This window comes from Dermochelys coriacea, chromosome 4 (assembly GCF_009764565.3).
Source record: "Dermochelys coriacea isolate rDerCor1 chromosome 4, rDerCor1.pri.v4, whole genome shotgun sequence".
NCBI classification, from domain to species: domain Eukaryota; kingdom Metazoa; phylum Chordata; order Testudines; family Dermochelyidae; genus Dermochelys; species Dermochelys coriacea.
The window spans coordinates 44,246,426-44,272,548 of NC_050071.1; the positions used below are offsets into that span (position 1 = coordinate 44,246,426).

The 26,123-nt window shown below is 41.6% G+C and overlaps 1 protein-coding gene across 1 annotated transcript in view; it reads left to right on the forward strand.

Annotated features, from left to right (window-relative positions):
• FAT4 (FAT atypical cadherin 4) overlaps positions 1–26,123 on the forward strand; it is a 224,830-nt gene that overhangs the window by 165,691 nt on the left and 33,016 nt on the right. Inside the window, exons 8-10 of the mRNA XM_038399216.2 lie at positions 1–251; positions 3,747–8,093; positions 24,866–24,970. Coding sequence (XP_038255144.1) covers positions 1–251; positions 3,747–8,093; positions 24,866–24,970 — 4,703 coding nt within the window. The remainder of the gene's footprint in view (positions 252–3,746; positions 8,094–24,865; positions 24,971–26,123) is intronic.

The following is a 26,123-nucleotide window of genomic DNA, read 5'->3' on the forward strand; positions in this document are numbered from 1 at the left end:
CTATAGTCTTATTGGTGGTAATTCACAATTCACAATCAACCCATCAACAGGACAGATCATCACCAGTGCATTACTAGATAGAGAGACTAAGGAGAACTACACCTTAGTAGTTGTGGCCTGCGATGGTGGCTTTCCCAAAGCCCTTTCCAGTTCTACCAGTGTCCTTGTCACTGTTGCCGATGTGAATGATAATCCTCCTAAATTTCAGCACCATCCTTATGTCACCCATATTCCATCACCTACAACTTCAGGTAATTTGATAATGGTGGTTCTCCAGGAGATAATGGGATAATGTAAAAATCTGATCAAGTGATAGGTCATTCCATAAAAAATTTGTAAAATATATTGCCCTGTAACTATTTTACATTGTCTGTCATGTTTGTGGCACATGCTGTTGGAAAAAATTAGCAGAGTTGAGACAGTGAATGGGTTTGGATTAGTAATTATAATGTTTTCTTCTGTGTTTTTTTCTCTTCACATTCACATCAAATCATCCTCTTTACAATATATGCAGTATTATCCAGAAAAGCTGGTATTTTTGTTTGGCTTGTTATTAATTCACAACCAGAATTCTGTAAGGATAGATTAGTTAATCTCTACAAAGAGATTTTAAGATAAAAAGTTCTATACATTTTATTATTGAGAAAAAGCATACAGGGCAGTTGATGTGACACCTCTTAGTGGACCAAAAAATAAATGCAAACTTCTGTGATGAAAAGGTCCCTTTTTCAAGTTGTCATCTACTGAATTTGTCTACTCAGATGTCCTCTGGTTAGGGTAGGGAATTTGCCTTCCTATGTGTTTCCAAAGTGTCAAGTACACCTCTGGTTCTGTACAGATAATATTATTTCATTTTTTAAAAGGTAGCACATCATCTACAGTATATTACACACTTTAAAATGATTATTCATTTTTTACTTTACTGCTTATTTCTTTGTGAAGGCAAAGAAAATACTCATGGTCTTAATCTTATGAATTCTAGGGCCATTTACATCACTCCAACAGTGGGCATGACTTACATTTACACTGACCTTAAAGTCCCTTTATGCTGGCAAAGTGTTATAACTGGGCCTAAGTATAAATCAGAATAAACCCCTCAAATCTAAAAAGAAAGAAATGATAAAATTACATTTAAGAGCAGGGGAAATAACTGCTGTTTCTGCCTTTGAAAATCTTCCCTTCATATGTAAAAGCCCTTCTGTGTCTCTGTGAAGGTCTCAGAAAAGATTTCAAAAATATCTTTTAATGATTCTTGTCCATATTACATTTTAATTATAAAGGCTTCTCTGGAGACTTCTTAAAGTCAAATATCCTTCCCACCTTGTATAAACATTCAAGGACTCTGCATCCTTTGCACACCCAAATTTCACATGACTGTAGGATTGAGTTGCTTGATTATTCAGTTTTATGTTTAAACACATATAAATACATCAGAAGTGGAAAATCCTGAATTGCCACATTTATTAATATTGTTCATGCATGGGATGAGCATTTTTGGAATATATTAAATATAGAATGTTAATACCCCTCTTGAAAAATCATAATGTTCCATAAATAATAGATGTCTAATTATTAACTGAGCTTATTCAGTTTTTTATTAGCTTTATAAAATATCTGAAATATAGGGATGGATGTGATTACTTAGTGAGGTTTTTAAATTGTGTAATTAAGAGACTGTATAATGCAAAGATATTGCAGTACGATTCACTACTCAACAGACTAAAATAAACATTTCAGGGGCACCATGGTGTCCTGTAATGTTCATACTGGTTTATTGTCATATTTATTCTTTTCAGGTTTTTATCTCATGGTAATCCCAAAACATTCATATATATACAGTGATCTCAATTAAAATGTGTCTTAAACTGAAAGATTCTACCAGATTTAAAATGGAATAACTCTGGACCCCCTAACCTTTCAAAACAGAAGAAGGTTTTAAAGTATGATCACTGCACGTATCATAAATTTACAAAATTGCATAGTATTGCTCTCATTGCAAGGCTCTAATGCTCTGTATAAACAAACATACATGTTCCGTGTATAGAAGATTTTTATTTTCCTTTTAAAGAAATAAAATATCGTATTGCCAGGAATTGTGTCCAGTCTTCTCAATTTTTAGTGATTCCAAACTGTGTTTTTGAAGGAATGATTTATTTTGTCCATACTTCCTCTCCCTTTCAGAACAATAATATCAACAAAGACCTTTGTACAAGATGAAACTTCATACATTATGAGCAGTGCACAGCTGATCTGAGATCAGTAACATATGGGTATAGTTCTTGTTGAAGGTTTCATTTTCATGCATTTAGGCAGAGCATACATGACTTATCCAATATTACCAGGTTGTGACCTGGAATTTTTTAATATAAAACCTTTTTTAATTAGAAAAGAAAAAAATGTCAAAATATAGTCAAAGTCATAATTTCTTTGAACTTCACTAACTAAAAAAAAGCAAATAAATTGAAATAAAACATGGGTTTTTAAAAAAAATACTGAAAACCTGTGTGCCAAGCTTCAACTAAAAGGACATTTTAGAATCCCCTCAAATTACTCAAAAAAGCCATTGATGATGATGGGTTTGGCAGGCACAGCACTAATTGTAGTAGAATGTGGTGTAATGTGATGGTCTCAAAGACAATAACATAGTTTCTTGCCATGATTATTTCACAGTGGTCTTAATGCACACGTGGAGACGAGAATACAGCTTGGCTGCTTTAATTTTTGTGGCAGGATAAAAAATGGAGTTATGACAAGTCATCACAACCACATAAAATTAATGTGCCTAACTGAAGCAGAACTCTTAATTTTGTCCCTATCGTGTCAAGCTCAAGTATTGTAATACTGCTGAATTTTGCTGTTCTTCATCTGCCAGTTCCTCCCTATGGGGTATAAAATGTTGCTCTCTGAAAAATTGCAACAAGAAATGGTTTAAGTTGTGACATGTCAAAGTCACTCTTGTCCCTCACAGATTTTGCCTTCAGAGTTTGAAAATTACATGATTTATATAGATAACTGGTGTGAGCCAAGCTTCAGCACTAGCAAAAATAGTGAATGGATGTCCAGCATAGTGGACATTCAGCATCAAATCTTCAAAAGAATGCATATAGAACTTAGGCACACAAGTACCCAGATACATGTGTATGTATTGGAGATGCATGTGCAGACAGGTATGTGCAAGTGCAAACCCAAACTGTCCACATATGCTGGAGAACTGGCACACCTAAATACTATGTGTACACATTATGAAGGTTGGTCATACAATACATGCAAAACATAGAATAATTTAAAATGTTATTAAATACCATACAATATATTACAATAACAGTTTTCATATAATCTTACTTAGTGAATACTGTCAATGTGATGCTAAAGTTTCAAAAAGTCAGAGGCCCATTTGCTTATAGGCACTGACATCTGTACATACCCATACTATATTTATTTATTTATTTACTTTTGTGAACACACCTGATTTTCAGGCACAAATGTGGATGAATGCACATGCATGCATTTTGTATGCGTTTATGCGCACGCATGCAAGTAGACCTGAGTGGTTGAAAATCTGGCTTAATATCTCATATTCCCTTTTATCCTTATGAAAAGGGTTAATTGTCAGGACAGCATCAGGTTACCATGAAAAATAATAGGAGTGGTGTGCATAACTGCCAGTGCCTCACATTGAAAAATTACTTTCCAATGTCCAATTTTTGTTACACAAAATTAATTATCCTCTTTGTTCTTCTTGGCAGGTTCGTTTGTGTTTGCTGTGACGGTCACAGATGCTGATTCTGGGCCCAATGCTGAGCTTCATTATTCCCTCATGGGAAAGAACTCTGAAAAATTCCACATTGACCCAACGAGAGGGGCAATTATGGCTGCTGACCCTCTGACAGGGGCTTCTGAAGTGACTTTTTCCGTTCATGTAAAAGATGGTGGCCTGTATCCAAAAACAGACTCTACAACTGTAACTGTGAGATTTGTGAACAAAGCAGACTTCCCTCAAGTTCGAGCTGAGCAACAGACTTTCATATTTCCTGAAAATCAAGCAATTGGTACTCTTGTCACCACTGTTTCTGGGTCTTCGTCCAGGGGGGGTTCCTTGTCATACTACATTGCTAGCGGTAACCTTGGCAATGCCTTCCAAATTGACCAACTAACAGGACAGTTCTCCATCAGCCAACCTTTGGATTTTGAAGAAATACAAAAATATGTGGTTTGGATTGAGGCCAGAGATATGGGCTTTCCTCCTTTCTCCTCTTATGAGAAATTAGAAGTAACAGTGGTAGATGTCAATGATTATGCACCAGAGTTTGAGCGAGATCCATTCATTGCTGAAATAATGGAGAACCTTTCACCACGTAAAATTCTGACTCTCACTGCTGTGGACAAGGATAGTGGCCCAAACGGACAGTTGAACTATGAAATAATTGATGGCAATAAAGAAAATAGTTTCAGTATTAGTCGAGCCACAGGTGAAATTAGAAGTGTCAGACCTTTGGACAGGGAAAAATTGGCTTGCTACATGCTAACCATCAAAGTTTCAGACAGAGGTACCCCTCTTCAGAGCACCACTGTAAAAGTTATTGTTAATATTTTAGATGAAAATGATAATGCTCCCAGGTTTTCTCAGATATTCAGTGCTCCAGTGCCTGAAAATGCACCTCTGGGTTACACAGTTACACGAGTCACAACTTCAGATGAAGACATTGGTGTGAATGCTATCAGCAGGTATTCCATAAGGGATACAAGTCTTCCATTTATCATAAACCCCAGTACCGGGGACATTACAATCAGTCGACACCTAAACAGGGAAGATACAGACCGCTATAGAATCAGAGTTTCTGCACATGATTCTGGGTGGACTGTAAGCACAGATGTGACTATATTTGTGACAGACGTCAATGATAATGCCCCACGATTCACAAAAACATCCTATTACTTAGATTGCCCTGAGCTTACTGAGGTTGGATTAAAAGTAACTCAGGTTTCAGCAACAGATCCTGATGAAGGATCTAATGGCGAACTTTTCTACTTCATAAAATCCCAGTCAGAGTTCTTCCGAATTAATGCTACCACAGGGGAGATTTTCAATAAGCAATATTTAAGGTATCAAAATTCCAGTGGTTCCAGCAACATCAATATCAACAGGCACAGCTTCATAGTTACTTCTTCAGACCGAGGCAGTCCTTCTTTGCTCAGTGAGACAACAGTCACAATCAACATAGTGGATAGCAATGACAATGTACCACAGTTTCTTGCTAGTAAATATTTTACTCCTGTGACTAAAAATGTAGCAGTTGGTACTAAATTAATTAAAGTTATTGCAGTTGATGATAAGGATTTTGGACTGAATTCTGAAGTTGAATACTTCATTTCTAATGAAATCACTGATAAATTTAAGCTGGACAGCACTACAGGCTGGATTTCTGTAGCATCTTCACTCATGACTGATTTGAACCAAAACTTTCTGCTTACGGTAGAAGCAAAGGATAAAGGTAATCCTCCCCTCTCATCTGAGATTACTGTTCAAATAGTTATCACAGAGGAAAACTACCATACACCTGAGTTCTCTCAAAGCCATATAAGTGTTACTATCCCTGAAAGTCATGTTGTTGGAGCAGTTGTCAGAACTGTTTCAGCAAGGGATAGGGATGCTGCGATGAATGGACTAATCACGTACAATATTTCTTCAGGAAATGAGGCTGGTATTTTTGCTATTAATACATCTACAGGGGCATTAACTCTAGCCAAACCCCTTGATTATGAGTTATGCCAAAATCATGAGATGATTGTTAGTGCTACAGATGGAGGATGGGTAGCTAGAACAGGTTACTGCAGTGTCACAGTTAATGTTATTGATGTGAATGATAATTCTCCAATATTCAGCCCAGAAGACTACTTCCCTAATGTATTAGAAAATGCCCCAAGTGGGACAACTGTTATCCGTCTAAATGCAACTGATGCCGATTCTGGACCTAATGCCATGATTGCATATGCAGTTCAGTCCTCAGATAGTGATCTCTTTGTCATTGATCCCAACACAGGAATTATCACCACCCAAGGCTTCTTAGACTATGAAACAAAACAAAGTTATCATCTAACTGTGAAAGCTTTTAATGTTCCAGATGAAGAGCGATGCAGTTTTGCTAGTGTCAACATCCAATTAGAAGGAACAAATGAGTATGTACCACGTTTTGTGTCCAAGCTTTACTATTTTGAGGTCTCTGAAGCAGCTTCTAAAGGCATGGTTGTGGGAGAAGTCTTTGCAAGTGACCGTGATATGGGAACTGATGGAGAAGTCCACTATCTTATCTTTGGTAGTAGCAGAAAGAAAGGTTTCCAGATTAATGAGAAGAGTGGACAGATTTATGTTTCAGGTCCTCTTGACAGAGAAAAGGAAGAACGTATCTCTTTGAAAGTTCTTGCAAAAAATGTTGGGAGCATTCGCGGTGCAGATATAGATGAAGTAATTGTAAATATCACTGTCTTAGATGCTAATGATCCTCCAGTTTTTAGCCTGCAGGCTTACAATATACAAATCAGTGAAGGTGTTCCTCCAGGGACCCATGTCACATTTGTAAGTGCCTTTGATTCAGATTCTGTCCCAAGTTGGAGCAGGTTCTCCTATTTTATTGGTTCTGGGAATGACAATGGTGCCTTTTCTATTAATCCACAAACAGGACAGGTTACTGTCACAGCAGAATTGGACAGAGAAACTTTACCTGTCTACAACCTGACTGTGTTAGCAATTGATTCAGGAACACCTTCAGCAACAGGAAGTGCCTCTTTATTGGTAACATTGGAAGATATCAACGATAATGGACCTACCTTGTCCACCAGCCAGGGAGAAGTAATGGAAAATAATCGTGCCGGAACTCTTGTGATGACACTTCAATCATCAGATCCTGATCTCCCTCCAAATCAAGGCCCCTTTACCTACTATTTACTTAGCACTGGCCCTGCAACCAGCTATTTTAGTCTTAGCACTGCAGGAATTTTGACCACAACTAGGGAAATTGACAGAGAGCAAATAGGCAACTTCTACTTGTCAGTGATTACCAGAGACTCTGGCATTCCTCAAATGTCTTCCACAGGAACTGTACAAATAAAGGTAATAGACCAAAATGACAATCCATCGCAACCTAGAACAGTAGAGATCTTTGTTCACTATTATGGCAGCCTATTCCCAGGTGGAATTTTAGGCAGTGTGAAACCCCAGGATCCAGATGTTTTAGACAGCTTCCGCTGTTCCCTCACTTCAGGAGTTACAAGCCTCTTTAATATTCCAGGGGGCACTTGTGACCTGAATTCCCAGGCAAGGTCCACAGATGGAACATTTGATCTGACAGTCCTTAGTAATGATGGGTTACACAATGCAGTTACAAGCAGTGTTCGAGTTTTCTTTGCCGGGTTCAGTAATGCCACAATTGACAGCAGCATCCTTCTTCGCCTTAATGTGCAAACAGTGAGAGATTTTTTGACCAATCACTACCTTCACTTCCTGCGTATTGCCAGTTCACAGTTACCTGGATTAGGAACTGCTGTGCAGCTCTATGGGGTTTATGAAGAGAATAACAGAACCTTCCTGATGGCAGCTGTGAAACGGAACAACAATCAGTATGTGAATCCCAGTGGTGTGGCTACCTTTTTTGAGAGCATCAAAGAAATCCTTTTCCGTCAGAGTGGAGTACGGATAGAGTCTGTGGATCATGATTCATGTGTACAAAGTCCATGTCAAAACGGAGGAAGTTGCTTGAGAAGGCTAGCTGTGAAACCTGTTTTAAAGAGCCATGAGAGCATCCCAGTAATCATCATGGCAAATGAACCTCTGCAGCCCTTCGTGTGCCGGTGCATGCCAGGGTATGATGGTAATTTATGTGAAACTGACATTGACGAATGTCTCCCATCCCCTTGCCACAATGATGGGACTTGCCACAACTTGGTGGGAGGATTCTCATGCAATTGTCCAGATGGCTTTACCGGAATGGCCTGTGAGAGAGACATCAATGAGTGCCTGTCCAGCCCGTGTAAAAATGGCGCTGTCTGCCAGAACTTCCCAGGAAGCTTCCACTGTGTTTGTAAAACTGGATATACAGGTATGATCTTCTTCTCCTTCTGGAATTAGAGTGAAACAGAGAGAGGGTAAAAATGTCTTTTGAGTACCAGTCAGCAGCTGCTCCAGCTATGATTATCAGTCTTAGTATGAGTATTCAGAATAAGCAGAGGAATAATCAAAATAAGAAGCTGACAATAAATAAAACTGAACAAAGAAAATAAGATGTTGAGAGAAACATTGTCCTTATTGTTCTGTCTTCAGGCAAATGTCACCCTGCAGATCCATGTTAGCAAAAAGGGATTTCACAAAAGCTGTCCCATTTGTTAAATATGCTACATCCAGTTCCAATATTTTAAAATATTATTTTTCTATTATTATTATTATTTTATTTATATTACAGAAGCACCCCACATGTACTAAATTCTGGACAAACATGTAGGGAAAGTCAGTCTTTGCCCCAAATTTCTTACAGTCATATAAGACAAAAACAGATGGGGGAAGGAAACAACATAAAAGCAGAGTGATCAGGGAGAGAGGGGCACACGTATGTTGTATCCATGTTTTGTTTATGTTTTGTTTTCAGCCAACAATATAAATGTTACATTTTTATCACACCGGATAATTTTTCTGTAATATTTGTAAAATGTTCAAACACAGCAGCACCTAAAATGAAAATGTTGAGATCTCTCTCAAACAGCATGCTGCAATTCATTTTGGTAAATGGAAGTTTGCACTCTGCAGTGCCATGTGGGAAAAACGCAGTACATTTGTCCAATCAGCAAGCTGCAGGAGGATTAAATTCACTCCTCCCAGTGGAGAAAGAAAGGAGTCACTGGGCATGAATCCTTTTGGCCATTTTAGAAGAAATATCCACAGGGTCGGAGCACAGAGTCTTGCAGGCTTCCTTTGCTGTGAGAACAGACGGTCCTAGGCTTCACATGAAAATAGGAAGATGTCCTTAGCCTTAGAATTTTCAGGGAGACAGAGAACCACTCAAGTATCTGCACAAGACAATTTGTCAAAGCCTTGCACTATTTAATTTGCCAATTAAAATTATTTCAGCATGATTATCTGACAGTCTTAAACTATTCGTAATTATTTAGGCTATGATTCAGGACAAGCATCCCTATTCAGGACAGCACTAAAGTGTATGCTTAACTATAAGCACATGCTTAAATCCCATTGAAATCGTGCTTAAGTGCTTTCCTGAGTCAGAGCCACAATAAAGTAATGTTCTTGGGATGGTGTGACTTATTGCATAGGTGAAAGCGGACCTTGAGCATCAGTGCTTAGTTTTTCTTTATTTGAGTACTAAGGGATGTAAATAGAAAACCAGAATTGGGGGGTGTTTTCAAGTTTTTATGTTTTTGAAGGATGTAAAATTGTTATTACTCTGAAACATTTGAAAAATTCAAACAAAAGAGGTTACAAAAATATTTGTATTAACCAGGTTTGACACTTTTTTCCTAGTGAAGATCCTGAAGGATAAATATTTTATATAATTAAGTATTTCATCTGTACTTAGAGAGAGATGTGAAGAATAGGGAATAGTTGCATATACAAATGCCTACTATGGAGTCAATTCATGCTTTAAGTTGAAGTGTGGTGTGTTAGGCGGCATCTTAGTTTTATTTATGCCTAAAGATGTTGTTTTTAAAAGGCAGAAAAAACAACATACTAGTAACTTTCATTCTTCTTCGAGTGATTGCTCATGTCCATTCAACTTAAATGTGTGTGCTCCCCACAAGAACCAGTGCCGGCAGTTTTTCTCTCAGCAGTATCTGTAGCGGACTGGCTCTGGCGCCGCCTGCCCCCTCCACACCCTCAGTTCCTTCTTGCCACCAGTGATGGTGCATGTAACTGTTGCTGCTTCAGCTAGCGCTGTTACTTCTCGTTCATTCGAACACATTTACCTCTTGTATATTATTTTATATAGTTTCCCTCTAGTTTTAGTTTCCCTATTTGTTAGTTAGAGATTTAGTAGGTCCCAAATAGGACTTAGTTTCGGGATGGGCATGCCCCGGTCCCCAGGCTTTTAGCCCTGTGATCTCAGTAAAAGGCCTATGCCCATTAGTGATCCACAAAACAGTTGTTTATGATGCTTGGGTATAGGTAATATTAGTGATAAGTGCAGAATCTGCAAGTCCTTCACGCCCTGGATGAAGAAGGACCATGACATCCGCTTGAGAGCGTTCCTTATGGAGTCTGCCCTTACCCCAATGCTGGAGCAGCGCTCCTATTTGGCACCAAGCAGTGCCCTACTGGGACCGTCTGTGTGGCACCGGTCCGTTTCCGTGGCTCCAGCCAAGAAGCCCAAGAAGACGGGGTGAGGAAAGTCTACAGCTTCCCACAAGGGAAAGGACAGGTCTGGGGTGGACCAAGGACCTGTCTCTGGCACCTCTTGACCCCTTTGGGATCTCAGGCCACAGCTCAGGTCGAGCGGTGTAGCCCAGCCCACTCCCCACCAGCTACTCCGGATAATGAGGAGGCCCTCGTCAGCTCTGGGTGCCATCCACGCCAGAGGCCCTGCAAGCAGGGTAAGAGATTATGTCCCTCCCAGTGCCACTCACTCCGGCCTCTGCACGGTCCCAGTCATAGGGTAAACCTGCATTTGAACCACCACAGTCTCCACTTCTACAGCAATGCTCCCTATCACAGGGGACGTCCCGCCAGCAGTTGCCCTCTGGCAGCCAACATGCTTCTGACCATGATAGGCAGAAGCTTCGCAGCCCCATTTGGTCTCTGAACTTCGTACAAGGGCATAGAGGCTCAAAGTGCAGCTTGTCAGTGACTGGGCGCAGACCTCTGGAGGCATGCTCCCCCAGCCAGGAGTTTTTAAGTTGGCGCCCAGAATCTCCACGGCATTAGTACGGCTCCAGGTACAGGTCGAGGGACTCCATCTCTGGGACTTCTGCATCGACCATGGAATCCATCTAGAAGCATGTCACCTTCCGGGTGCCAGGAACACTCTAGCAGAACACTTAAGCAGGGACTTCTCCTCTCACCACGAGTGGGTGCTCCACCCAGAGGTAGCCGGCATGATCTTCCAGAGGTGGGGAACTCCCCAAGAGGATTTGTTTGCCACCAGGCAGAACAGGAGGTATCACAGGTTCTACTCCAGATGGGGTCTGGGCAAGGGCTCCCTATCCGACGCCTTCCTCCTGCTGTGGGCAGGAAGCCTGATGTATGTGTTCCCTCTGATTCCTCTCATCATCAAGGTCCTAGCGAAAATCAAGAGGGACAAGGCGCAGGTTATCATGATCGCCCCAGCATGGCCAGGTCAATATTGATTTGGCACGCTGTTGAGCTTGGCAGCAGTCCCCCCCCCCGTCGCCCCTGCCGAACTGACCAGACTTGCTGTCACAGGACTACGGTTGCCTCCGCACCCCAAACTTGTGTCTCTCCACACGTGGATGATGTGTGGCTGAACCCTGAAGAATGGACCTGTTCAGAGGAGGTCCAGCAGGTCCTCCTGGGGAGTAGAAAACCCTCAACTAGACAGACCTACCTGGCAAAGTGGATGAGGTTTTCCCACTGGGCGGCCGATCGGGGCATCTGCCCTTCGCATTCTCTGATGCAGTCGATCTTAGACTACCTACTTAATTTGAGGAGCCAGGACCTGGCACACTCTTCTATCAAGGTGCATCTGGTGGCCATCTTCGTTTTTCATGTGCCCATTTAGGGGCAGATGGTCTTTTCCTATGACATGACAGTCAGGTTCCTCAAGGTCTCGAGAGACTTTTTCCTCAAGTTCAGTCCTCAGTCCCTCAGTGGGATCTCAACTTGGTTCTGTCCAGGCTCACGGGCCCACCCTTTGAGCCTTTGGCCTCATGCTCCCTGTCTCACCTATCATGGAAGGTAGCTTTCCTGATGGCGGTGACGTCGGCAAGGAGATTTTCCGAGCTGCATGCCCTGACCTCAGAACCGACCTACGGTCTTCTGTAAGGACAAGGTCACAGTGAATAATTTTTCTGTAAATGTAGGTAAGTTATTTAAACTACAATACAATGGATGGACAATGGGAGTGGGGAGCACTGAAGAAAATCCCCAAACTCCCTTGACTAATAGTAATGTAGCTAGGTTTGACCCTTTATTTCTAGTTATAAGTCAACAAATATATGCAGCATTATGCTCAGTGTTACATCATAGGCAACTGAAGAGCAAGTGAGGGTTGAGGAATCAAACTCACAATTTATAGTGGCTACTGACCATCTCCAGAAAGGTTAGGAGCAAACAGTTCATGGAATACATTTTAATAAGAAATGTTTTCAGTCCAAAAATATAGACCAATTCTAATCACAAAGCACCATAAGCATTTATAAGGCCATACTGTCCTTTAAACCAGTGGTCTCCAAACTTTTTTGAACACACACCCTTATCAGTAAAAAATTTTTGAGCACGCATCCCCAATATATGTATAAATTATATACAGGTACTACTGTACTAATATATTATGTAAATTATAAAACATACACAAAAAATAGAAATTAAAAAACAATGAGATAAAGATGAAATAAACAATATTTTTAAAATAATTTTTATTTTATTTTATTTGCTCTCACTAAAAATATTATTGTTAATATTTTAGTGAGAGCAATGTGATTGAATATGCTTTATTATTTTTGAAAATCTTGGTTTAACACTTTGTGATACAGCAGGCGCTCAGGGTGGGGTGCGGGGTCTGGGAGGAAGTTAGGGAGTGGGAGGGCGCTCAGGGCTGGGGCAGGCAGGAGGTGGAGAGCACTTACCTGGGGCAGGTCCTGTTTGGTGCAGGGGCGGTTCAGGTGGCTCTGCGCAGTGCAGCACCACCCCCATGGCCACAATTCTGGAAGCTGCAATTCTGGGAGCAATTGCAACTCTAAAGCCCCTTTCGGAATGCGGCCCTGCGAGCACGAGCCGGAGGACTCAGGAGGAGCAGGGGCAGCGGCGGAGACAGCGACCGAAGAGAAGCAGCATTTTCTCCTTCAAAGTGCTGCTTCTCTCCAGCGGGCTTAGAAGGGGAAACGCCGCTTCTTTCCAGCCGCTGGCTGCGCGGCTGCCCCTGCTCCTCCACAGGCCGGAGAACTCAGGGCTACCCTCCCCTTTTTTTTTTTTCTCCGGCAGTGCTCCTCCTGCCGCGCCGCCCTTTTGCTGCGGCGGCGCTCTTCCTGCTGCGCCCCCCAATTGTGCGCACACCCTACTTTGGAGACCACTGCTTTAAGCTACTCTGGCCATGTAAAGGACCCTTAAAACTTTTACACCTGTTTTATACTCCTGGAGGAATTCACAAAGACAAAAGGGACAATTCACTAAGCAGGCAGGCTGCTATGTTCTGCTCTGCCTGAGGGGACAGCCTGCACCACATCTACCTCCTCAGACACACCCCGAAACCCTGCCTCTCCACGCTGAGCATGTTGCAATAGTGAGCGAGAGGGACAGTGTATGTGTGTCTCTCATGCACAACTACCCATATTTCACACACACACGGTAGAGTGATTTAGGCCTCTAGTGGCTGCTCCGGGCACCCAAACTGACCTGCCTGTGCTGCCAGGGAGGGAAGTGTGACTGCTCTTGCAAATTCCCTTTACTTTCCCATCAGAAGTCATTTTTCTGCAGGGAAGCAAAGAAATAGGCAGGGGACATGAATTCTGCATGCACGCAGTGATGCAGAATTCCCCCAGGAGTAATTTAAGAACTATATAAGTAAATTCTAACCAATACTTATGGCTATTTTCTCCAGACATAATAAAAGAAACACTAAGAAAACATAAATGAAAAGATTTACTTCACGGTTTCAATAGGTCTTTCTCATGGAATATTATTATGAATTAATGTGATTGGGGGCCCGATAATATTAAGAGTAGATTTGAAAATTCACTATAAGAGCCTGCAAAGTTGAAACTGATTTCTCTGTATGCTTTCCTATATAACGTAACCCGCCCTTTGCTGAAATATAAATATCATTGCTTGTTATGTATTCATTTTGTGGCCCAAAGTCTTCAGTCAGAACCAGGGCCCCTTTGTACTAGGCACTGTATAAACAACCCTACCTTGTAGAGTTTACAGTCTGAGACATGGTAAGGGAAGCCAAAACAGAGAGAGAAGGTGGTACAGTTACTAAATGCAAGATTACAAGTTAGCTTAGTGGTACTGCATGTGTGTGGGTGGTTTGGTTTGGTCTGGTTTTGGTAGAGGGATCTGATTACTTCCCATTCCTTTCCCCAAACAGATTGCCTTCATTATTTAGCTGTAATTAAACATTCAGGTAAATATGTGGTTCTTATGACAGGGGTTTTCTCAGCTCTTTGAAATTATTTCAGTATTACTGGGCTCCTGCTCTTCTCCTGCTACTGACCGAGAGAGTCTCTTCCTACTAGGGTCTGCCCTCTGGGGTTTCTGTGCCCCATATGGCTGGTGGACATGAAGGATAGCTGCTGGGGCTGTGTGCGCATTGCAACTTAGTCTGATGCATATAGGTTGCAGGAATGGATTCTAGCCCTGAGCCTTACTTCCTCTCACTCTACTGCTCATCCTCTGTGAGCTGGTGTTGGGGCTTCTGTGTCCTTAATAGCTGGAGAGAGAGGGAATACATTTTGTTAAGTTAGGGTCAGCGTGGTATTAAAATTTGCTCGTGTTTGCTCTACAGAGTAATACAAAGACTCATTTGTAAATAATGAAGTGAGCTTAGTTTTTTTTTGTTTTTTTTTAAATCAGCTAGGTACAAAGAAAAGAAAAACATTGGTAGATTTCAAAACGGGATTCAGCAACTTTATTTAAAGAACAGCTCTGACAGCTAACATATATTCAACACGAAGTTTCTTGATACAAAATACACTGACATGATCCTTTTTGTGAAGGAAACTGCAGAGCCTCAGGTCACTAGCAATTACTGTTAATTGATTAGAGGTTCTAATTAAGTTAATGATCCCAGGATTTTATTTCACAATGAATTAGTATATCAGATTATTTTGCCAGAAGCATGGCAGAATAATTCTAGGTACCCATCCTCTGTAACGCTTTAAGTCATTAACAGCGGAGGTTAAATGGGTACATGCTTGCTGGTACAGGTCAGCAGAACACTTTGTTTGGCTTTAGCAGGATACTGTAACATCAGCCTATAGTGTGTAGTTAAAGTTAATGAAAAACGCAGGCAACTTTTGTGGGACTCATGTCGTATCTTAATGTTCAACCCTTATCAAATATAAGTTAATCATGACATTTGTTCTGGATTGTGACACATACTTGAAAACATCAGAACATTTTAATGACTTATATTTGATGGGTTTTGAAATTTTTCATATGGTTTGAGCTGGGTTTTCTACTCCTGGTGGAATTCTTCACCACCGCTTACATGCAGAATTCATGTCCCCCACAGATTTCTTTTCTTCCCTTCAGAAAAATGACTTTCTGACAGGGAAGCAAAGGGAAGCTGGATGAGTGGTCATGGGGTTCATTGTTTCAGGCACCCCAAAGAGCCGTCAAAGAGATAAATCACTGCAGGGGTGGGAGGAGCTGGGTATGCCCTGATTGGTGCTGGGTCAGACTCCCCAGGACAGGGTCATACCTGGACCATATCCATATGCAGACGCCCCTGCTCAGTCTCACCCCCTTCACTGAGAAACCCCCCCTCCACCGAGTCTCCCGTACCTCTCCCCATCAAGCTCCCCGCACCTAGCCCCCCACCCCGGCTCTCCCCAGCCTCACCTGGCCCTGGCTCTGCACCTGCTTCCTTCCCCCATCACTCCTCAGCCATGGGGGAATAGGTCACTGTATGGGGAGCTGTACCCCTGTCCACCCTACCCCTTTCCTCCAGATCCCCTCCCCCCACCCCATAGCCAGACCCCCCCAACCAAGCCTCACCGTCCCACACTCCCAACCCCTCCCACCAAGCCCCTGGACCCAAATCCTCACCCTGCCGAACCACATCTCCTGCATCCAATACTCGGGGTTTGGATCCAGGGGCTTGGTGGGAGGGGTTGGGAGTGTGGGAGGGTGAGGTTTGGCTGGGGGGGTCCCCCTGCACTCAGAATGCCCCATCAATCCCCTCCCGCTGTATCCAGACCCCCACCTCTGTACCCAGACCATTCCTCAGTGAGCCCCCCGCACTTGAATTCCCACTCACTGCCAAGCCCCCTCTCGCATACGGACCCCTGCCTAACCCCTACCCGTGCACCTGGGTCCCTACGCCTGCACCCAGACCACTCACCTGCCGAGCCCCACCCCGCTGCATCTGGACCTCCACCCCTGCACTCAGAGCCCCACTCTGACAAGCCCCCCCCCATGCACCTGGACCACCCCAATGTGCCTCCTGTACCTGGAGCATCATACCACTGAGCCCCAGCCAATTGCAACCGGCCCCCCACCCCACCAAGCCCCACTCCCCCAACACCTGGAACCCCCACTGAGCTTGCTAAACCCCACCAAACTCAGCCCCCCACACCCAGCCCCCTCCGCTGAGCCCCAGCCACCTTTACCTGTACCCCACTTCAGAGTCCCATTCTCCCTGCACGTGGAGCCCCCGCAGTGAGCCCCAGTGCATCCAGATCCCCCTGAATCTAGACCTCTCACCAAGTGGCCTGCACCCAAATTGGCCTTCACAGAACTCTCTCACCCCACATCTTGATCCCCCCACACTAACCCTGCACACCTGGATCCTGCTAGGCTGGATCCTGCTAAGATGAGCCTGGTGTGCCTGGCATGGAGGGTCAGGGCCTCATGCTTTTTCTGGGGCAGGCCCAGCCCCTGCCATGTGTCAGTGTTGGGTGCAGCCTCACCATTGAGTTCATGTCCCCGGGGGGTGGGCTGCAGGGTGATCTCCCACCTCCATTCAGCCAGTGGCCTGTGCTCCGCCATGCTGGAGCCTCCATATTTTATTTATTGACAAATAAAATTTGCAGCATTTTAAAATATTGTATGCAGAATTTTTATTTTTTTTTATATGCAAAATTTTTAATTTTTTGGCACAGAAAAAACTACAGGAGTAGTTTTCAAACTATATACTCTACATGGTGCCCTTATATGCTGGTTAAAACTATCTGTCAGTACAAATAATTGTAAAACAGAAAATCAGCGAGTTAGACTTTTCAGGATTTGGGAGTTCTAAACTTCATGGGTTTCAGAGTAGCAGCCGTGTTAGTCTGTATTCGCAAAAAGAAAAGGAGTACGTGTGGCACCTTAGAGACTAACAAATTTATTTGAGCGATGAAGTGAGCTGTAGCTCACGAAATCTTATGCTCAGATAAATTTGTTAGTCTCTAAGGTGCCACATGTACTCCTTTTCTTTTTGCTAAACTTCATAGATTACCTTACCTTTCAGGAAACATACCATTCTAATTCAAAGATATGAGAAAAAAGTCAACTGATCGTTCCTTTCTGCTGATAAGCAGTTAGAATTAAATGTTACTTAAATCCCTGAAGACTAAATACCTGAGACAGAAAAATAAAGATGCTAAGGTTTTTAATCAATAAAGCAAAATAACTTTTAAAGTTGGAGAACAGTAGAGATAATTGGATAATTTGCTCACAATTTAAATTTAGCCCTCTTTTTTTCCTGCCTGAAAACTGTTCACAAACATGTCCTGAGTTCTGTGAATGAATTATTTACAAAAATTTGCCACATAGTTTATGCAAGCAAGTTTCAGCATATGGATTGTTTGTGAACTGTTGTCCTTGACTATTCGCTATTTGTTATTTCTGTAGTGAGACTGGATCACCTAAGTCACATGTATAGTATGCATGTGTGTGATTATTTTATTGCCAACATACCAAAATAGAAATGGGGGAAAGAGTTGTAGGATTAATCCTGTTTCCCTTTAACATTCTTTTCCAAAAAAAGAAATAAATAAAAAGTATTTGACTAAAGACAGCTATACTGATTTAACAAAGAAAGCACGAAGTTATATCTTCATGAATATACTCTCTGTGTGCCTAAGTGAAAGAGAAGCAGCCAAAATACTTTTGTCCTTCCCCTTATCTATAGGGAGATGAATAATTCCATTTCAAATGCTAGGTAGAAGGAGCTAGTGCACCATATGTATAGTTTTAATGGCTGCTCTCAAAAATACTGTACCTCATAATTGAATTTGCATTCACCATCAAGAGACACCATCTCTGTACTACTTGTGTGTGGATATTAGTGCTTTCCAACACAGGTCTTCTGTTCCCTGTAAATTAGAGTACACGAGTTGTAAATCTTTGTAATAGCTTACTTCAAGACTGAGAGGGTAGACTTATTTTTATTTGATTGATTATGTTTTGTCAGCTGCATGTCACTTCATCACACTGTGGAGACAATTTAGCTCATTCCACGGAATAGCATTATAAAGACAGATTACCTCAGAGCAACATCATTAAGGTTTAAACAGTCGGTTATAATTATGTCTATTAATGATGATCAGGTTTTGTTTTGAAAAGAATTATTTTCTAAAAGGAATATACTTTGTGGCTTCCCGTAGTTTGCCTGCCCTGCCCATGAACCCTTCATTTCCTATTTTCCAGGCCTTATTAGGATAAAGGAATGTAGATTTGTTAAATTGTTTCAAATTCAAAATTAAATTAACAAAAGAATCAGTTTAAAAGATGGGTATATTGAGGCATGCAATGTAAACATCCCAAAGTTTAACCCAGCAGCTTTCAATTGGTACACATAGTTATATTTTCATTAACAAATGGTTTGGTTCTTAGTGATTTGAAATATGATCTGTTGTTTCATTTGTCTGAAACCTTTCATGTTGACTGTAGGAGCCTGATCTTGTCAATATTAATTAACACTGTCCCTAATTAATCAGTCTCTCTGGGAGTTTTTGTCAGTGGCATAAAGACCGTTTTTTCTTCTTCCCATGCCCAAATCAGGAAGGAATCCACCATCCTGACAAACTGCATCCTCCACTGAACAGAGGTATTACAGAGGATGGAAGTTGGAGAGTGAGCTGTTCCCTGAGTTACAATGTCCACACTCTTTTCAGTGCGCTAGTTTGAGCTCTGCTATTGTGAATCTACCTGTGAAGGTTCACATTCGTTGATGGCAAGCAGAGATAGGTGCCTCCCTGCAGCCCAGACTTAGACGCCTACCTCTGTGGGTAGTGGGGAGAGGGATAGCACTGCCCACACACACCTCCATCAGTGTCTCACATTGGCTAGCTTAGGCAGCTCCCCGCCTAGCATGCTGCAAGGCGGGGGTTGTGGCTCTCATTCTAAGACACCTGAGTCCCTTCGAAGAGCACACCATAGGTGCCTAACTATCTTTGTGGATCCAGACCTAAGTGCTCATCCTGACAAACCTCCTGTGATTCATCAGCAGGCAGACCTCAGGAAGTCAGTGATATGCAGGGACTCAGCTGCTGAGCTTAATTGTCTGAGGAACTGCGTACTAGGTGTGAGAGGTCATGTATAAGAGGGGAGGCATAAAAGTTAGTAGCAAGGACTGGAAAGCGGAGCTCTTGAGTGGGGCTGGACAGCACAGTTCTGTGCTAAACCTGTGGATCCCACTGCCTACACTAGTTTCTCAGCCTCAATATCCAGCCTAGTTCCCTTAATCCTACCACAAATCACTGTCCATTTCCTCTTTATTTTTATGATTATTTAATTTAATTTAAAAATTGTTACAAAAATGAACATTATAAAAATGAGCTCAAAGATATCCATCTGTCGGTTGCTTGGGATGACATGGAGTGTGGGCTCTGGAAAGGAAGTAGTTGAGGCTGAGAAGGGGAACGTAGATGGGGTGTTTAAAGACAACTGTTCAGTGCCTTTTTAACTGTATTTTGCAAGAAGGTGCATTCCAGCAATTGTAACTGAAAGCTAACAAAGGTTTTGGTTTGTGTGGGAATATCTACTAGCCTGACATACTGTATCAGCCACTGGGTGCTGCTATATGCCCCATGAATATTAAGACTTGGCATACCTGAGCCACCCTGGATTAAAAATCATTGACTGGTTCTTCCCTTTCCTCACATTTGGTAAACTTGATGCACTCAAACATATGGAAACAAAATTACTTTCTATATCTCATCAAAATAAAAATGAGTCTTTGGCTAACAGATGCACAGTAATCCAAATCTGTGAAAATGAAATCTTAAAGATGAATTTCCCATAGTACTGAAATGTTAATAATCATTTAGCGATATGTTTAACTCCAGGCCCATAGTTTACCTATGCAAATCAATGTGCTCACTCATCAAAACATTATGATTTGACACACATGTTATTAATCTTAGAGCAGTGAAATTTTGTGAAAAATGCCCTGAGGAGTGTGTTTAGAAGACCCCAAACTTGCGAGTTTAATTAAAGTCATAGGAAGTATCTCTAAAACAATGGAAGTAAGCACTTAAGGTCAGATTGAGAATCCATTACTCACATTGGTGAGCAGTGTTTCACCCACACCCATTGGAGTGAATGGGATTACTCAGGTAATTAACTGCTCAGCAATTTGAGGAAGGAGTTCACAGTCTGTCCATTCCTGATGTCTGTGTTCATTCTCTGGTCATGGAAAACAGTTCTAGTTTAGTCTCTGCAGATAAAACAACTGAATCTCTGAATACAAATGCATTTTACACCAAACAGAACAGGAAAACAACAGTAAATTTGCAAACTTTTCCCACCAAACTTAGATTTATATGCGAGAATTTACATGTAGTGGACACCTCACTTCAGATGTAATTCATATACAGTTAAACTATTATATTAAATTAAAACTAGCATAATTTACATTAATCAGATGTTAAAAGATGTAATCAACTACCCCAGCTATAGGCCTACCCAATTAAGCAGATGGGAGAGGTAAACATGCTATGTTTTCTAGGGCCTGGGCTACAACTGGGGAGGGTTCAAACTAAGATACGCAACTTCAGCTATGCTATACGCGTAGCTGAAGTCAAAGTATCTTAGTTAGACTTACCTGGCCATCCTCACGGCGGCGAGTCGACCGCGGCGGCTCCCCCGTCGACTCCCCTTACTCCTCCTGCGGAGGTCGAATACAGGAGTTGATTCGGGGATTGATTTATCTCATCCGGACGAGACTCGATAAATCGATCCCTGATAGATTGATCACTACCTGCCGATCCAGCGGGTAGTGAAGATGTACCCTTAGAATAGTTTTGTTACTAAAGCTGGAAAGCTAGTGTTTGTGTGCTAAGATTTATGCCATAGAAATAGGTAACCTTCAAACACCTTCCAAGAGCCATCTTTTTTATTTTTTAAAACCTATCTGCTAGAGAAATGTCCTCTCCCAGATACCAGATTTTCCCCCAGAATTGTTTAATTGTCTGACTGTCAGGATGGAAAGATATTCAGTTCTGGAGAAGGGATACCTTTAAGGTTTAATATCTCATGAACCATCACAAGTAGAAACATGCCAGAGAGCAGAGAATCTGTACTTTCTGCTGAGAAAAAAACATTTTATTCTTGGCTTGGTGTATTTCAGAACATTAAAATTGTGATACCATGGCTTATGGAAAAGCTATTTTAAAATATTTTGGAGGTTTCTAAAACATATTATTTTTTTCTCTTTCACTGAGTCTATCTAGTTGGATTCATAGGGCTATGGCAGTTTGGCTTTACAGATATAGAGCTACAGACATGGTACCAATAAAGGGCTCGGTTCCACTCCTGTTGAACTAAATAGCTATATCTCTTGATTTTATAGATATATATGTAGGCATGTCTCTTATTTCTGGTTTTGTTTTGTTTTTTACTTCCTATCTCTTATTCTGTTTTTAATCTATGATGACAGTTTGTCTCTCTCTGCCTGGTTACCAAACTTTCTTAAAGGCCTTCTTATCAAAAGAATTTTTGAAATTGCTTATGTGAAGAATCCATAAAGTTAAATTGAAAGAGCTCTCCTGTATTCTACTTTTGTTCCCCTGATTCTGATTTATAGGGTTCTTGCCTTCTAGAAGAGTGTGTGTAGCACTGATTTGAAGAGGACAAGTGATCTGTATTGGTTCAAAGACAACTTTGTTAAATCAGCACATGAAGAGACAAATTCCTCTCAAGACTATAGTGAGCAGCAGATATAACTTGGATTTTCTCTTCATTCTTAATAAATGTTAGTTTAAAGAGCCCCCTGGCTAGCATAATCAGAGGGAACTTTTTCTCCTGTGTCTAAACAGCTGGTAGGAATGTAAACTAACTTTTACTGGTATCATCAATTGTTCAAACTATTGTTAATTGTGAAGAAAACATTGTTAAAAACTGTAAACATCCAAGCTCTTCAGCTGACTTAGTGGATAATGAGGAAGAAGAAAAAGGTCAACACTGAGTTTGCTTTAGGTAGATTACATTATTAGCTTTGAATTTTAACAACTTACTGAGAAATGTCAATGGATCAAGTTTATTATATGTACCCCACATATTATCTCCTACTTGAACACAATCAAAGATCAGTATTTTAAGGATACTGTTTTATTAAGGTTTAAATAAAACAGCTATATCTAAGATCAGAAAGGTTAGACTCCTTCTTGCACATAATGACAGGTTTCAGAGTAGCAGCCGTGTTAGTCTGTATTCGCAAAAAGAAAAGGAGTACTTGTGACACCTTATAGATTCATAGATACTAAGGTCAGAAGGGACCATTCTGATCATCTAGTCCGACCTCCTGCACAGCGTAGGCCACAGAATCTCACCCACCCAATCCTATGAAAAACCTCACCTATGTCTGAGCTATTTTAAGTCCTCAAATCATGGTTTAAAGACTTCAAGGAGCAGAGAAGCCTCCCTCAAGTCAACCATGCCCCATGCTACAGAGGAAGGTGAAAAACCTCCAGGGCCTCTCCAATCTGCCCTGGAGGAAAATTCCTTCCCGACCCCAAATATGGCAATCTGCTAAACCCTGAGCATATGGGCAAGATTCACCAGCCAGATACTACAGAAAAGTGAGCTGTAGCTCACGAAAGCTTATGCTCAAATAAATTTGTTAGTCACAAAGGTGCCACAAGTACTCCTTTTCTTCTTGCACATAAGAAGAAAAAGAAAAAAATGTAAAATAACCCTCCCCCCCCTCAAAAAATATATATGATCAGATACAGGCATTGGACCTGCTTCCAGTACCTTTGGTGAACTTAAGAGTTTAATATTAACCAAAAAGACTTTTCCCAACACTTTCTTACCATATTGCTGGTGCCGACTGATTTAGACAGTCCGTGCAGGTTAAGTGCCTGAACGCTTTTTTTTTTGTTTAATTTTAAATGTATAACCCCTCACCAAAAAGTACTGAAAACAAACAGACACATGTTGCAAAATTTCTAGGGTGCTAAACAAGTTAGCACAGTACAACCCTGGTTTTCTAAATGGATTTAAGGGTATCCAAAGTATTTGGAAATGTAGGATCTTGACTAAGGAGAGAGTACTGCATACTGCCCATTACCAGGCACCGGTGCGTGCCACTGCCACCCCGGAGCCGCTCTAGGTAAGCGGCGCCAGGCCGGAGCTGAACTCCTCCTGCACCCCGCACCCCAACTCCCTTCCCTGAGCCTCCTACCACACCCTGCACCCCTCCTGCACCCCAACTCCCTGCCCTGAGCCCACTCCTGCACCCCAACTCCCTGCCCTGAGCCCCCTCCTGCACCCTGCACCCCTCCAGCACCTCTACACCCTGACTGAGCCCCCCCTGCACTCCCTAACCCCCTTCCGTGAGCCCCCTCATACACCTCACACCCCTCCTCTGCCCCAACCCCTTGCCCTGAGCCCCTTCTTGCAAACTGCACCTCCTCCCAGACCCCACACTCTGCCCCCACACCCCAACCCCCTGCTCCGGCCCTGCAAGCAATTTCCCCACCCAGATGTGGCCCTCAGGCCAAAAAGTTTGTCCACCCCTGCAATAAAGGCTGGTATCACTAAGAGGCAGGTACCAACATATGTAAACCATATAAGAGATGATAATAGGGTGCAGCTAAGCCATGAAGGGAATTAAAAATGAAGACAAGTAGTTTGTTCTTGATGCAGTGGAAAAGGAAGAACCAGTGGAGGGATGCAAAGTTGGAGGTGATGGGTTGGGAAAATGGGGTTTATTCAGGCACCACTACGGTATCTGATCACCTCAGAAAAGAGAAATCTAGTTTATTATTTCAATTAGGGGCATCATTATTGTTTACATGTGAACAGCATTTTAGTTTGGTACTCCTGTATATACTTGTGATAGCTCTTATAATTTCTCTTGCTATTATTCTTTCATTTATGTACAGAGTCTGCAAAAATACTTACTTGTCGTTTAGGCTTGTTGAAATGAATTATATGGCATCAGTTTATTCTCTAGTGAATAATATTTAGCACATGTGACAGTGTCTGTTCAGAAAAAAACTGGCTCTAAAGTAACATGCTTTAGCTCCAGAGGACCGTGGTCCCTCCAGTTCTGGAAGGAGCTCATAATTGATGGGAAAAGATACAAAAAATCTTATAATAGCTGCCTGTGTTAAACCTGCTACATTCAAACTCATTCAAGTTATACTTTATTCTTGATTCCCATAACCCTGATGAGTTCAGTGCACTTAAAAAAATAGGATAACAATACTTTCCAGCTATATATTTGATGCTCTCAGTGCACTTTACAAACATCAATTTATTAAGCCTCACAACATGCTCTGTGAGATAATAACTTGAGACACTAAGGATTAAGTAAATTTCTCAACATCGCACAGTAAATCTGAAGCAGATCCAGGAATAGAATCTCAGTCTCTTGACTCCCAATCCTGTGATTGATCCATGGGATCATTCTTCCTTTCTCAGGCACAGTTGGAAAATATATTCAGGGTTCATAAGCTCGTTGGCCTAATGTAAGATCTGTGTTGAAACTGACATGAAAATTCTAACATGGAAGTTCATTTGGTTACCTGATTGCAGGAAAAACATGTGAATCTGCTGTCAATTACTGTGAATGCAACCCCTGTTTCAACGGAGGATCCTGTCAAAATGGAGTGGAAGGATATTATTGTCACTGTCCATTCGGTAAGTTGTTGTTGGGAGGTTTTTTTTGTTAACATTTCATAGATATACTGACTTCTTCAGGTTCACTTAAATAAAACCTATATTTATTTATGTTAATTTCAATTTACCAAAATAAATCACATGCCTATCCCAAATCATTAAGGTCTCATGACATACGGTTAAAATACAGTCCAGTTAAGAGAAAAAAGCATCTATTTAAGAAATCCTTAGTGATTTATAATATCACTTTCTGTTTCATCTAGATGAGAACAAAAGGGAAGGGAGGAGATTTTTCCTGATGTACACTTAGGGCCAGATTTTTATTGGCCCTTGAGAGTGTGTGTATGTGTGTGTACACGTGCATGCGTGCAAGATGCCTCCCGCTTTGTATGCCCAGCTCACAATCACAGCTGCCTTCCTATACCCTACCCCCTCTTCACACCAACCCACAAAGGGTCAGGCTGCTCGGGTTGCACCTGATCACTCATCACTTCCTGCACAATCCCTCACTGAACTCCCCTGGATTGTTTGGGTTCCAGGCTGCTCCCACTTTTGGATTCCTTAAAGCTATAGTTTTCCCTTATTTTCCTTTGGAGTATTTTACTGGTGTTCCAGAAGAGAGGGGCAGACTTTTTCCGATGAAAAGCCCAGAAATATTCTGAGTCCTAGGTTGTGCAGCCCTTATTTGTATTGGTGAACACTTCCTTACATGAGGAGTCCCATTGAGTGCAGGTCACACCACTGAGTTCTGAATAAATATACAGTTATAGTAGGTGTAAAGATTGCAAATTATATATTGTAAGTTCCACAACCAAGTTCTGTTGGTCCACACACTAATAATTTCCAAAGAAGGCATCATATTTTGTTTTCTAGCTATAGAAGGGAAGTTTCTGTTTTATTTCAGTGGTCTTACAATATAATCACATTTGTATTCACAACTCCTCAAAAATATGTAGGCAAGGAATCAGTAAATGTAATTAACTCTTCTGTTCATGAGCAACATAATCTCAGATATTGAGTATGGCACTTATTTTTATAATGATTAGACCTTGCTAAAAACATTAATAAAAACATGGAAAGATCAAAACACATTACCGAATCATTCCACACTAATCCTGGTCCATTCTGTTAATTGTATTCTATTAAAACTTTACAGTGTTTCTAGACCTAATTC